The 13,015-nt window shown below is 43.2% G+C and overlaps 1 protein-coding gene across 1 annotated transcript; it reads right to left on the bottom strand.

Moving 5' to 3' along the window:
• Positions 1-1,747: 1,747 nt before the first annotated feature.
• Positions 1,748-13,015, bottom strand: LOC125401500 (uncharacterized). The gene is made up of 3 exons (XM_085694374.2): positions 12,677-13,015; positions 8,602-9,834; positions 1,748-3,756 (listed from the first exon to the last, which is right to left on the bottom strand). The coding sequence occupies exons 2-3, from the start codon at positions 9,811-9,813 to the stop codon at positions 2,452-2,454; spliced, it is 2,517 nt and encodes an 838-aa protein (XP_085550500.2). The 5' UTR covers positions 9,814-9,834; positions 12,677-13,015; the 3' UTR covers positions 1,748-2,451.

Here is a 13,015-nt window from a genome sequence, read left to right as displayed (position 1 = left end):
CCACTCCAAGCATATCACACACATCACTACCACACATAGGATAAAAAGACAGGAAGTTTGCATACATCACAGGTTGAGTGAGTAGAAACCCAAAGGACAGTTGATTAATGGGCAGTTATTTGTTTTATTTTGTTTCTTTTTTTTTTTTTTTGAGATAGGGTTTGTGATAGTTTGAATTACTCCCCTTAAGTCATGGGGAGTGGCACTATTAGGAGGCATGGCTTTGTTGGAGGAGGTATAACCTTGCTGGAGGAAGTGCACCATTGTGGAGGTGGACTTTGAGGTCTCTTTTGCTGAAGATTCCCTCAGTGTGACTGTCAGACCATTTCCTGTTGCCCGCAATGTAGGACTCTCAGCTACTTTTATAGCACTATGTCTGCCTGCATGCTGCTATGGTCCTTGATAATTGTAATGGGTTAAGTAAAATGCTGCAGATACCCAGTGGCTTCAGCAGGCAGTGGGCCATGAGACCTTACTGCAAGTCCCCTAGTGGGACCAGGCAGCAGGCAGTAGGTCGCGAGAGCAGACAGTCCCAAGCAGGGACGGTGCAGTTCCCCAAGTGGCTGCAGTGAACCATGAGTTCCAGGCAGGGATGGCGCAGGGGCAGGAAATCCCATGAGGAGAGACAGATGGGTGGGCACAACATGAGATCATGTCACAAGTCTCAGAAGGTGGCTGATCCTGGGGAGCCACAGGGCAGGTGAGAGTCATATGGATAGGCACATCATGCAGAGTGAGTTTGGTTATTTATTTAGTGTGTTATAGAAGGGAAGGGGAGAAGGAGTAAGGGGGAAGGGGAGAAGGGGGAAGAGCAAAGAGAAACAGAGAGAGAGAGACAGAGGGGGCAAAGGGGAGAAGTGGGGAGAATGGAGCAAGGCAGAAGCTGCCTCTTTGCAGGAGAGACAAAAAAGAGAAGGGACTCAGGCTGGAAGCTGAAGATCAGCCTCAACTGACAGGGAAAGAGTGGACCTGGCTTGTCTTTTAAAGGGACAGAACATTACATTAATAATGGACTGATTATCTGAATTAAATGTTTTCACCCCAATTAAATGTTTCCTTTACAAGAGTTACTGTGGTCATGGTGTCTCTTCACAGTATCAGAAACCCTAACTCAGACAGAAGTTGGTACCAGGAGTGGAGTATTGCTGTTATAGGCTTGACCATGCTTTTGTTTGAAGGAATATGGACGTTAGGACTATGATTAGAAAAACAGTTGGATGCTTTAAGTACTGCTTAATGGGCCATACTAGTACTAGCATGGAAGACAGTAGTGTTGAATGTGATTTGATGAACTGTGGGAGTTTGCTCGAGAGGTTACATGGGAGAATTTTAGTATGTTGCCTTAGTAGATAGTTCTTGTGACATTTTAGTGAAGAAAATAGCTGTTTTCTGCCCTTGTCTGAAGAGTCTGCCTGAGGCTAAAGTTAAGACTTTTGGATTAATTCCATTGGCAGAAGACATATCAAAATAGCCTGGTATGTACTCTGTCAGGTTAACTCTAACGAATTAGTGTTAACTCTAATGAAGATTTATAATGAAAAGGAGCAATCTGAGCAGGGTAAATTACAAAATGTAAATTTTAAGGAGAAAAAAAAAGCATCAGGAAGTGGAATAGAGCTAAATCCTGTGTCCAAGGAGATAAACAGATTAAGAAATGTACTAAAGGGAGTGGTGACCGCAGGGCCAAATCCCACCCAGCTAAATTTTCAACTTGTGGAAAGGAACTAGAGAAAAGTTTAGAGCCTGGTGTGGTGGCACACATCTTTAATCCCAGCACTGGGAAGACAGAAGCTGGCCGATCTCTGAGTTTGAGGCCAGCCTGGTCTACAGAGCAAGTTTCCAAATGATCAAGCTTAGGCTGTGATGGAAATCATCAAAACCAGGTAGCTGGTGAAGATGTAAATGAACGAGGGGGGCATTTTCCAGCCCTAGCAAGCAGTGGAACTTGGCACCTTCGGACATGTCATTCTGGACTTAGAGCTAAGGATAGAAGAAAGGGTTAAGGGATTTGCCTCTGCACTTAAAGAAGGCTGCTGAGGCTCTTATGTCCATCCTGGAGAAGCATGGACAATGGTCACAATCCCATCTACCAAGTGGCTCTTGTATCCAGGAGATACTGCCTCATGTGGAGATGTGTTCTGGGAATCAGCCCCCTATACTTCATAACCCCAAAAGATATTCATGTGGCAATGCCTGGGGACTCTCCATGAGACAAAAGATCCAAGTTTAACTTCAGAAGGGTATTACAAACCACTGGAATCCACCCATGTGTTCTCATACATGATATTTTAGTGGGAGACAGCTTTTCCCATGTGTGTTTGCACTGTTGATGACTCTTCAGCTTGCCACAGTCTCTGAAAGAGGTGAACCCTCTGGTCTTTCATAGAAAATGTTTGCTGCTTCAAAGTAGCTCATAAGTCAGTGACCAAAGTCAACCCACAGGTAAGTGCCTCATAGCTCCATCGCTGCTTCCCAGTATTCTGGGGGGTCAGTCAGCTTCTCTGATAAAAACTCCTCCTTATTGAGAAGAGCCTTGGCATCACTTGCCACGGTATCAATGAAGAGATTTTTCAAATAGAAAGTCTTTCTAAAGTAAAGGCCTGCGGCAAATGGCCCCCCAGTAACAGAGGAAACATATTTAATGTATTTCCATAGTTTGTTTTCTAAGGACATGTCGTTGGTCCTTGTTAGCAAATGGGGAGACTTAAGGTGTGCCTTGATTTCATTGACAGACACGTGAAAATCCTTGGCAATATTTTCCAGCGAGGCATCATCCAGCCCAAAGTAGGACCTGTAGAGGTCCAAGGTCTCCTCTACCTTCTGGATCTTATCTCTGACCAAGCCCCCAAATGGAATGGTGGCCCAAGCTCCAGCCTTCAAGGCCTCCAGCTGGATCTTCTGTTTCAGGAAATCCCTCTTCCGGTCAATGGCAGTCTCAGTAACACTGCTCAAGGACAGCATGAAGATATGGCGCTTGTGGGCTGGGAGCTCACTCAGTAGGGTGGTCTCCAGCTCTGGGAAGTCAAAGTCGGACACATCAAAGTTAGAGACCAAGAAAACTGGGGACTCACTGGAGAGAGTCTCCTGGAGATGCCTTGAACAGTCACCTCGGATTTTCTTTAAGACACTGTCTCTATTGAAAGTCTTAGGTTTACCCTTCTTCTCATTCCTTACATCTTGATCTATCTTGGTTCGGACAAAGTAGAACTTTGTATTCATCTTGGCGATGGCTTTGGCCAGATGGGCATCAGTGTCTTTGAAGCGTGTAGCCGAGATGATAACTAAGAAGTCATACTCACCAAACTTCATTTCCGTTAGGTAGTCTTGGGGAGGGAAGGACGTGGACCCAATGCCAGGCAGGTCCCATATTGTTACCTGGGGAAGCTTTGGGTGGGGGTATGGAGTTCTCTCCATGGTTGTCTCTGTCACCCCAGTGGGAGCTGCACCTTCCTCTTCATCCCGCACTCCCCTCAGGGCATTGATAAAGCTGGATTTGCCTGCCCCTGCTTCTCCTGTCACTGCGATGTTCAGCGGGGCTCTGTCGATGTTTCTGAGAGCATTGCTGATTGCAGAAACCGCTCCTGGGAGATTCTTATCCTCCAGGTGGGATTCAATCAATGAGATAGTTTCCTCAGAGAGGATTTTGCTTTCCTTCTTGAAGTTCTTAAAAAAATTTTCAAAGCTAGATTCCAAAAGCTGAGCCGTTGAAGGAGAGGGTCTGGAAGGCTTGCATGCAGCTGTTTCCAGGAAAAGATGCTGAAGAGAGGAGACAAGAGAGACATTGAAATTATGAGTCCAGCAGAGCAGGGCCTAGGACTTTGCTGCTTCTGTAAAGCAGGACTTCATCCTCTGTGCCCTTTAGAGGCAGACACCCTTTTCTCTCAGTCCCTGGCTGCTGGCTCGATTTCTGGCCAGCATGTCAAATGCCATCTTTCTCAGGCTTTACTTCTCCTATGGTTTTCCTCTTTCTTTGCTGTCTGATTCAATGTCCACTTATTCCATGCAATTACCTTCCCTTGTGTTTATATCTTATCAACAATTATCTTCAGATTCTGTTTACTCTTTTTAAAGTTACCATCTGTACAATGTCAGACCCTATGGGCAGAGATCAGCAGCATAGCAAATCTTCAAGCAGCATCTCCCCTGGAAAGGCTCCCTGCCTCTTGTGAATGCTCACAAACATTGCTCTTAGGCCTCATGCCCTCTGCTCCCTTAGCACAGCTCTTGTGGCTTCTCTTGGGAGGAGTGTGAATGAAGGAGAAGGGACATGAGGTGGGGAGTGGACAAGATTCATTATGTGTCCCACAGAGGGGTGGACACATCACTACCCAGGTGTAATGAACTTTGTTCTAGCCATAAAGAAGACAAAAACTATGACATTTGTAGGAAAGCAGATGTATCTGGAGATAATTGTTTTAAGTCACTAAACCAGCCTCAGAAAGAGAAATATATTTTGTTATTCATGAATCTTAGATTTTATATAGATACATAGTTATATATATATGTATGATATGAAAGGGAAAGAGAAACTATCTCAGGAACAAAGGGACTAATAGGGGCTATACTTAACATGTAGTATGTGCTTGTTTGAAAACTTAAAAATGGATAAATTAAAAAAATCATTATTAAAAATCTATGTTATCCCTTTTTTTCAACAGGGGAAGTAGGGGGCAGCCTCATTGGTAAGCAAATTCCCCGTGTGTCCCTGCTTTCTAGTGGTTTGGTCTTTAAATCTTAGGCAAACAACCAACAAAAATGAAAAATCCCAAACTGGATACAGAAAGACAGAGAAACAGACAGACAGACAGAGAGCACAAAGAAGACACTAAAAAATGTGTCCTCAGGCCAGAGAGATGGCTCAGAGGTTAAGAGCACTGACTGCTTCTCCAGAGGTCCTGAGTTTAAGTCCCAGCAACCACATGGTGGTTTACAGTCATGTATAATGAGATCTGGTGCCCTCTTCTGGTGTGTAGGCATACATGGAAGGGATGTTGTATACATAATAAATAAATAAATAAATCTAAAAAAAATTTAAAAAGAATGTGTTCTCATTTTCTTAAAATTAAAAAACCTGAAGCTGGGTGGTGGTTGTGCACGCCTTTAATTCCAGTACTTGGGAGGCAGAGGCAGGCGTATCTCTATGAGTTTGAGGCCAGCCTGGTCTACAAGAGCTAGTTCCAGGACAGGCTCCAAAGCTACAGAGAAACCCTGTCTCGAAAAACAAAACAACAACAATAACAACAACAAAAAAGAAACCTGAAGAAATGAATTCCCTTCAAACCCTTCCCTGAAAAAGCATCAATTTTTAAAGCAGAAGAGGTAGGGTAAGCTCAGACAGGTTCCATTGGGAAGCGACACATGCTTCCCTTAAATATCCACAGATTTCATATTTTGGACTCTATATGTCACATCCAATTTCTTTCACATACTTACAGTTTATTATGATCTTAAAAGGCCATTAAAACTCTTTTTAATTTATGAATTATATAATACCAAACTTCATGATAGCTTTGAGTGTAGATCCATGTTTATCAATTCTGATCCTAAAGATACCAGAGCTTTGGGAGAAGGTGCAGATCTACTCTTGTATCCTTTTCTTTTGATGTTAGAAACACAGACTAGAATTGTAACTAGAACAGAAGGTAATAGCAGGCAGTCATGAGAGACTGGCTTCATGTTGCTCTAATATTCTGTTGTATGATATAATTCAATATAGGAGCTTCAGGTATACAGAATTCTATTTGTGATTCTGCCAATCACCTTGTTGGAAGTCATGTCACCAATAACAGTAAGGGAAGTGGAGGAGGAACGACACAGCATTACAGATGCTACAATCATTCAAAGTAATACATGAAAATATCAAAACTCTCAGGTGAATAACTTGAGATGTTGTGTGTGAAGCTGCATGCGTGTGTGCAAGTGCACATGTATGTAGTATGAGTCCTAGGGGTCTACCTGTCTCTGCCTCTCCAGTGCTGGAAATCTGCCCACAACTGATTGACAAGTAGAAGCAATGTTTAGGAACTCCTGGTCATTGTGGCTACAGAAATGAATATAAATTCATGTATAATGAATTTCTTTCTTTTTTTAAAAATATTTATTTATTATGTATACAATATTCTGTCTGTGTGTATGTCTGCAGGCCAGAAGAGGGCACCAGACCTCATTACAGATGGTTGTGAGCCACCATGTGGTTGCTGGGAATTGAACTCAGGACCTTTGGAAGAGCAGGCAATGCTCTTAACCACTGAGCCATCTCCCCAGCCCGATATAATGAATTTCTTACATTGTACTATTTATGTCACAGTTGCTTGTAATGCATGAGAGTCCCCAGTCTTGTGTGACCAGCTGAGACAATGGTTCTTTACAATTCTGACATGGAATGGACTGAGACAAAACTCACTAATTGCCACCAGAATGAAGACATAGCCCCTATACTGTGATGGTCAGCTGGAAATAAACCCAATATCGCATAACAAACCAAACTCCTAAGACACATTTTCTGGAGAAGTTGCTTAGTACAGATATCCTATTTAAGTAGTAGAGATTTCCACTGAGAAGCAAGAATTGTTACACAGAACACAAGAATTATTAAAAATGGCCAAGGCAGTGATACACAGAGAGGATCATAACTCTTGAGTAAAAGATTCTGAAGAAGTTAAAATAAATGGCATTTCTTTTAAATATTTCAAAAACAATGACAAAAATTTCAATCACATGAGCGGGAGAAGAAATGTTAAAGGAGGAAATGCATAGGGTGAGTAATAGAGTATATATGATAAGAAGGAGAAGAAGGGACTCTGGGGGAAAAAAGGAGCTAGCTAGACATGCACAAGGGCATGATGGAGGGCAGGAGGGTAATGAGTAAGAGCATATGAATGAATAAGAACATATCAGAATGAATGAGAATGTACAATGGTACACTTGTATATAAATGCCATAATATAACCCACTATGTTGTATGTAAACCAAAACTATAATAAAAAACAAGAAAAAAATCTTACTGAGATCCAAAAAATACTGATGAATGAAATTGGAACGACAATGCAGTATTTTCTTTAGAAAGTCTGAAGTGTAAAACTTTGAAAGAAACCTTGAAAGTTCGTTTATAATAGACGCAGATACACATACAGCAGATAGGAAGGCAAAGAGAAAAGGAGAGAAGAAAGGAAGGGAAAGGAAAGGAAAAGAGAGGAGAGGAAAGATAAAAAGGAAAGGAAAAAAGAAAAGGAAAGGAAAGACAGGGGAGCAATCAAATTCAATTATTAACCAAGGAAGTGGAAAGCATTGAACAATGCTCACAAAACACTGATGAAAGAAATCTCAAACAAGGCTTCAAAAGATCCTCAGATTGCCATGTTTATACCTTATAAACACTAAATGTTGTCAAATTGTCCATACTTTGCATAGTAATCATTAGTCCCAATTAAATCTCATCTAAAATATCAGTGTCATTTAAAGTAGAGCTAGACTGTGGAATGATCAAATGTACATGGAAACAAGAGCAAATGCTAATAGTCCAACAGCATTGGTCAAAAAGAACAGGGCGAGGAGGCCCCAAAGTACCTGGAATAAAACAGAACCACAGAAAACAGTATGACAGTGGCATGGAAACGGGTCCATGGTCTAACCACCTGAGCAGAAGAGAGGACCCAGAAATGTCTGCATACATGTACAGCCACCTGGGGGCACCTACAGTCAATCAACATCTCAGTGAGGCTTCCAAAACTAATACTGCACAAAGGGCACAGTGTTCGACGAGCAGAACTGGGCAAACTGGACATCAGGCAAGACTAAAACTTGACCATTATCTTTCACCCTATACAAAAACCAACTCAATTGGCCAATGAGCTTGATATAAGAAGGGAAATTTGAAGTTCCTAAAGGGAAATGTATATGATAAACTTCTTCAGAATATCAGGACATAGGGTCCCCATAGCATAGGAAACAAAAGCAAACTGGCAAAGGAGGACTCCATCTAATGGAAATATTTCATAGAAACAAAGCAAATAAACACCACAGTGATAAGACAATTTGTAGGGAAAAACCTTAAGAGTGCATCGTATAACAGTCTGAATCTGAGAGACCATTGGTGTGGGAAGTCCTTCTGTCTATGTGTTGTTTTTATTGGTTAATAAAAAAACTGCTTTTACCCAATGGCTTAACAGAGTAAAGCCAGGCTGAATGAGATATAGGGAGAGAGTAGGTGGAGTCAGCAGGAAGTCATGTGGCCACCACTGGAGTCAGATGCGCTGAAACCTTGCTGGTAAGCCTCAGACACATGGTGATACACAGATTAATAAAAATGGGAACCAAAGATGTAAGAGCTAACTAGCAATATACTTAAGCTATTGGTCAAACAGCATTGCAAATAATATATTTCTGTGTGGCTATTTTGGGTCTAAGCAGCCGGGAACAAACAAGCAGCCTTCTCCAACAGATCATAAGATTTCAACAGGTGCAGAAAATGGACTCGACAACACCGTGAAACATTTCAACAAAATGCAATAGAAAGGTTCTTCCTGGAACAACTGTGGAAGACAGTTTTGACACATTGACGTCTCCTAATATAGAGAGGCTTGAGAGTTGAAATGAACTTACCCTCTCTGTGAAAAGCTCTTCTTTGCTAAGGAGAATTTTAACATCATTTGTCACAGTGTCAATGAAGAAATTGTGCAAGTGGAAAGTCTTTGAAAAGTAGGGATGGCTAATGTGCTCCAGAAGTTTATCTGTTAAGGATTTACCTTCCTCTTCTGAGAACAAATGTGGAGACTTAATGTTCTCCTTAAGTTCCTCCAGGGCCATGTGCGAATCCTCAGCGATGTTTTCCAGGGATGCCTCATCCAGGCCAAAGGAAGATCTGTAGAGGTTCAAAGTCTCTTCCAACTTCTCTATGTCATTTTTGGTCCAGCCCTTAAATGGTATGGTGATCCATGCTCTTGGCATTACGGATTCCTTCCAGACCTTCTGTTTCAGTGAGTCCCTCTTCTGGTCTATGGCAGACTGTGTAACAGCTGACAAAGTGAGCATGAAGATGTGACGTTTCTGGGCTGGGAGGTCCCTCAGAAGGGTGGCCTCCAGCTCTGGGAAGTCAAAGTCAGACACATCAAAGTTAGAGACTAAGAAGACTGGAGGTTCCTGCTGGGTCACTTCCTTAAGTATACTTGAGATGGAATTTCGAATCTGCTTTAAGGTGTTCTCTCTATTGAATCTCTGAGGATTGCACTGTTTTTGAGCCATTAGATCATTGTCTGTGTGGGTTCGAACAAAATAGAAACGCCTATTCACTTGCACGATGGCTTTGGCTAGTTCTGCGTCATTGTGTTTAAAGCGTCCAGAAGAGACAATAATGAAGAAGTCATACTCCTCAAACTTGATTTTCTTCAGATAATCATGTGGTTGGAAGGCAGTGGACCCGATGCCCGGCAGGTCCCACAGTGTCACACTGGGAACCTTGGAGTATGGGTATGCTGTTCTCTCAGTGGTGGTACATGTCACTCCGGTGGAAGCAGCCGCACCCTCTTCATCAGGCCCCACTCCCTGTAGAGCATTGATGAGACTGGATTTTCCAGCCCCAGTCTCCCCCATCACTGCAATGCTCAGTGGGGCTTTCTCGATGTCACTCAGAGCATCGCTGATTGCAGAAACTGCTCCCCGCAGGTTCCCGTCCTTTAGGTATGATCCAATCAAAGCGATTAATTCCTGAGACAGGATTTTGGTTTCCATCTTGAAATTGTGAAGATTTGTGTCAAAGCTGGAGGTCAAATCAGGCTCCTCCTTCTGAGGGGGTGTAGAAGAGGAGGTCTGACCCATGACTGGTAACAGTTGATGGTACTAAGGGAGGAAAGAACCAGGAAGGTCAAAGAATTAGTTCAGAAAGAGCAAGCCAATGGGAAAGCAGAGTCCCTGTAACCACCCACATTACAAATGGGGTCTTTCCCCCTTTTAATCAAATGCTCAGGACTCAACTGCATTTACTTCCAGCCTGATTGTATATTTTGTCTTGACTGAGACTCCTTTACCCTTGACCATTTTCCTCTTTGAAGCATTTTTAGTTCGTCAAGATCAAATTCAGACCTACACCACCAGCACTAAGGAGGTCGTGCTATGGATCACAAGTTTGAGGTCAGCCTGGGCAATGATCCCAAGACCGCTGTCTGCTGTGCCATCATTCACTGAAACAGAAAAGTTCTTAAAGTTCCGTTTGAAATTACAAAAGATCCCAGACAGAGAAAGCAATGCCAAGGCGGGGAAAATGCTGAGGCCATCACTGTTCTTGGTCACAAGTTATATTCCAGAACCACAGTAACACAAGCACCTTTGTGAGCCCCTAGCAGTTGTCAATTCAGCTTCACTTCTAAATGGCTGCCGTTTCTCGGGAATGTCCTGTCCCTGACTTCAAAACATTCAAACAGAGGCTCTGGTGCTCAGAATTTGCCATTTGGCCTGTTTCACAAACGCTACCATCCGAACCAGGTATCAGTGGGATTGCTGGGAACCACAGAATAGAACCCCGTGGCCAGGGAAGATTTTCAAAAAGAAGCGACATCTAAGCAAGGTGTGGAATGCTGTGTGGAGCGGGCTGGGTGAATGGAAAGGGCGGGAGTGAAGAGAGCGCGTGGGTGGAGACAAAGATGGCGCCCTGTGGTGCCTCTGGATAACTGCCAGTCGACCTGTGGCTGGAACAAGGAGTTCAAATTCAGAAGTGAGGAGAAAGAGTGGATGGCAATCAAGGGTTCATTTGAGCGATTCAATAGTGAGAGACGGTGCCACTTTGGGACACCTGGAAAGAGGCAGCCTACAAAGTGGAAGAGATCCAGGATCTGGGAGCAGCATTTTTTCAGGTTCCGACTGACACCCACAGCAGGGAATCCTTTTGACACAGCACCCAATGCGTGTACACTCATAGCACCATGGTATAAGAAAGAATTTACTACTCAGTTGTGCAGCCGGGTCTACTCTGTTGGTGTTCCCTGAATTAAAAAAATTATATTATCTTCCATTTGGTCAACTTTTTTTTTCCGAGACAAGGTTTCTCTGTAGTTTTAGAGCCTGTCCTGGAACTAGCTCTTATAGCCCAGGCTGGCCTCGAACTCACAGACATCCGCCTGCCTCTGCCTCCCGAGTGCTGGGATTAAAGGCATGCACCATCACCGCCTGGCTCATTTGGTCAACTTTAACTTTAAATGTGCTCATACCTTACCAAATAAACAAACGAGTTAATACAAAATAAAGGCTATTCACGAATAGATTTTCTATGCTGTGCTCTATGTAGTTCTTGTTTCATGTAACTAATCTGAACTTCCATTAAAGGACTGAAAGACAAAACAAACAAACAAACAAACAAAAACAAACCTAGCCTAGCCCTGATATATATATTCTGATAATATATGTATGAAACAATGAGAATTCTTGAAAGTGGGCAAAGTAGCTGCCATTGCATATGTACATACATATCATGATAACAATTAAAGAATAGATCAGTAACTGAGGGAAGATTTGGAGTGAGAAGAGAGGGAACCCGGAGTGAGGTAGATGCAGTGTTCATGCACGATGCTCTCAAAAAATATATTAAATGACAAAAAAATTTGACATCTGAATAAAAAGAGAAAATTTCCTGATAATATTTGACTACAATATGGAAAATTTGAGAGAATAATTAATGTGCTATCTTATTACATCCAACTATACTTTTTTTTTTTGACTTTTCGAGACAGGGTTTCTCTGTAGTTTTTGGTGCCTGTCCTAGAACTAGCTCTTGTAGACCAGGCTGGCCTAGAACTCACAGGGATTCGCCTGCCTCTGCCTCCCGAGTGCTGGGATTAAAGGCGTGCGCCACCACCGCCCGGCTACATCCAACTATATATGCCTGCATGATCCTCAGATCAGTACTGAGCGTGGCATACTCTTTGAAGGGTAGGAAAAGGTCAAACTTCAGTAAAGTAATCACTGAAGGAGTTTATTCCCTGCCTCAGTTTCCTCAATGCAGAGAAAATAGTTGATCCGAGTCAGAGAAAAAGACCACTTAGAGGCTTCCTCTTCAAAACCCAATCCAAAGACCTTGCTACTCTACAGGTGGTCAAGATCAAGTTCATGGTTTTTCATAGATTCAATGTTCACCAGGAAATACCAGTGGGTGTTCTAATTATAGGATTTTATCCCCATGGGGTAAATAAAATAGTTATAGTATAGCAGGGTGTGGTGGGACACACCTTTAATCTCAGCACTAGCAGGAAGAGGTAGATAGATCTTGAGTTTGAGCCCAGCCTGATTTCATGTCCTAGACCAGCCAGAGGCACACAGAGGGATCCAGTTTCAGACAGAAACCAAAACAATGAAAACAACAAACAGCCCCAAGAACAAAACCCGCCCAAAATAGCTTACAGCAGTGACTCTGAGGAATCTGCTCACACAGCTGCCCCCTTCTTCAGGCTGAAGCTCTCATCAGAAGAGCAACAGGCCCAGGAATGTGCAGGAGATAGAAAAGGTTGTTGCTGCCTCCCTGGGGGTTGGGGTCCTCTGTGGTGCAGAAGACAGAGAAGGGCCCAACTGTAAAAAATCCTTGAGTGAAATAAACCGGAATACAAGCTCCTCTGCCCTGGTACCAGGAATTCGCCTGCCATGTCATAAGTAAGGAGGATTTCTGGTCAGGCTGCACTTAGATTCCTTCACATACCTGCTCCCCAGCGATGAAGTGGGTGACCCTCCTGTGATGTCCCCTCTTCCCTGGAAACAAGGTCGCTGGGGTAGCTGTCTATGGAATCTTCTTAGCTGGGATGTCCAGCAACCAGACCGAATGTAGAGCGCTGGGTTTCTGGTGTTTTCAGAGAGCAGAACAGCTGGGAAGCAAAGGCTGATCTGCCTAGATTTCTTTCTAGATCCTGCTCCTCACAGTCTCTGCTCTCTGCTCTGCATTTCCTAGATCCCAATCCTGCCTCCTTGGCCCCTAAAGGGAGGGGCTGCAGTGAGGGTAGGGTTTGGTTTCTGTTCTTTGAACTAGGGTGTTGGCTTGCAC

This window comes from Myodes glareolus, chromosome 9 (assembly GCF_982192425.1).
Source record: "Myodes glareolus chromosome 9, mMyoGla1.1, whole genome shotgun sequence".
In the NCBI taxonomy this organism is placed as follows: Eukaryota; Metazoa; Chordata; class Mammalia; order Rodentia; family Cricetidae; genus Myodes; species Myodes glareolus.
Note: the sequence above shows the minus strand (reverse complement) of the source record. Positions and strands in the feature narration are given on the sequence as shown.

Coding starts and splice junctions, on each gene's coding strand:
- LOC125401500 (XM_085694374.2), bottom strand. CDS start 9,813: ATGGGTCAGACCTCCTCTTCTACACCCCCTCAGAAGGAGGAGCCTGAT. Junction 3,757..8,601: donor AAGAGCTTTTCACAGAGAGG/GTAAGTTCATTT, acceptor TCCTCTCTTCAG/CATCTTTTCCTGGAAACAGC.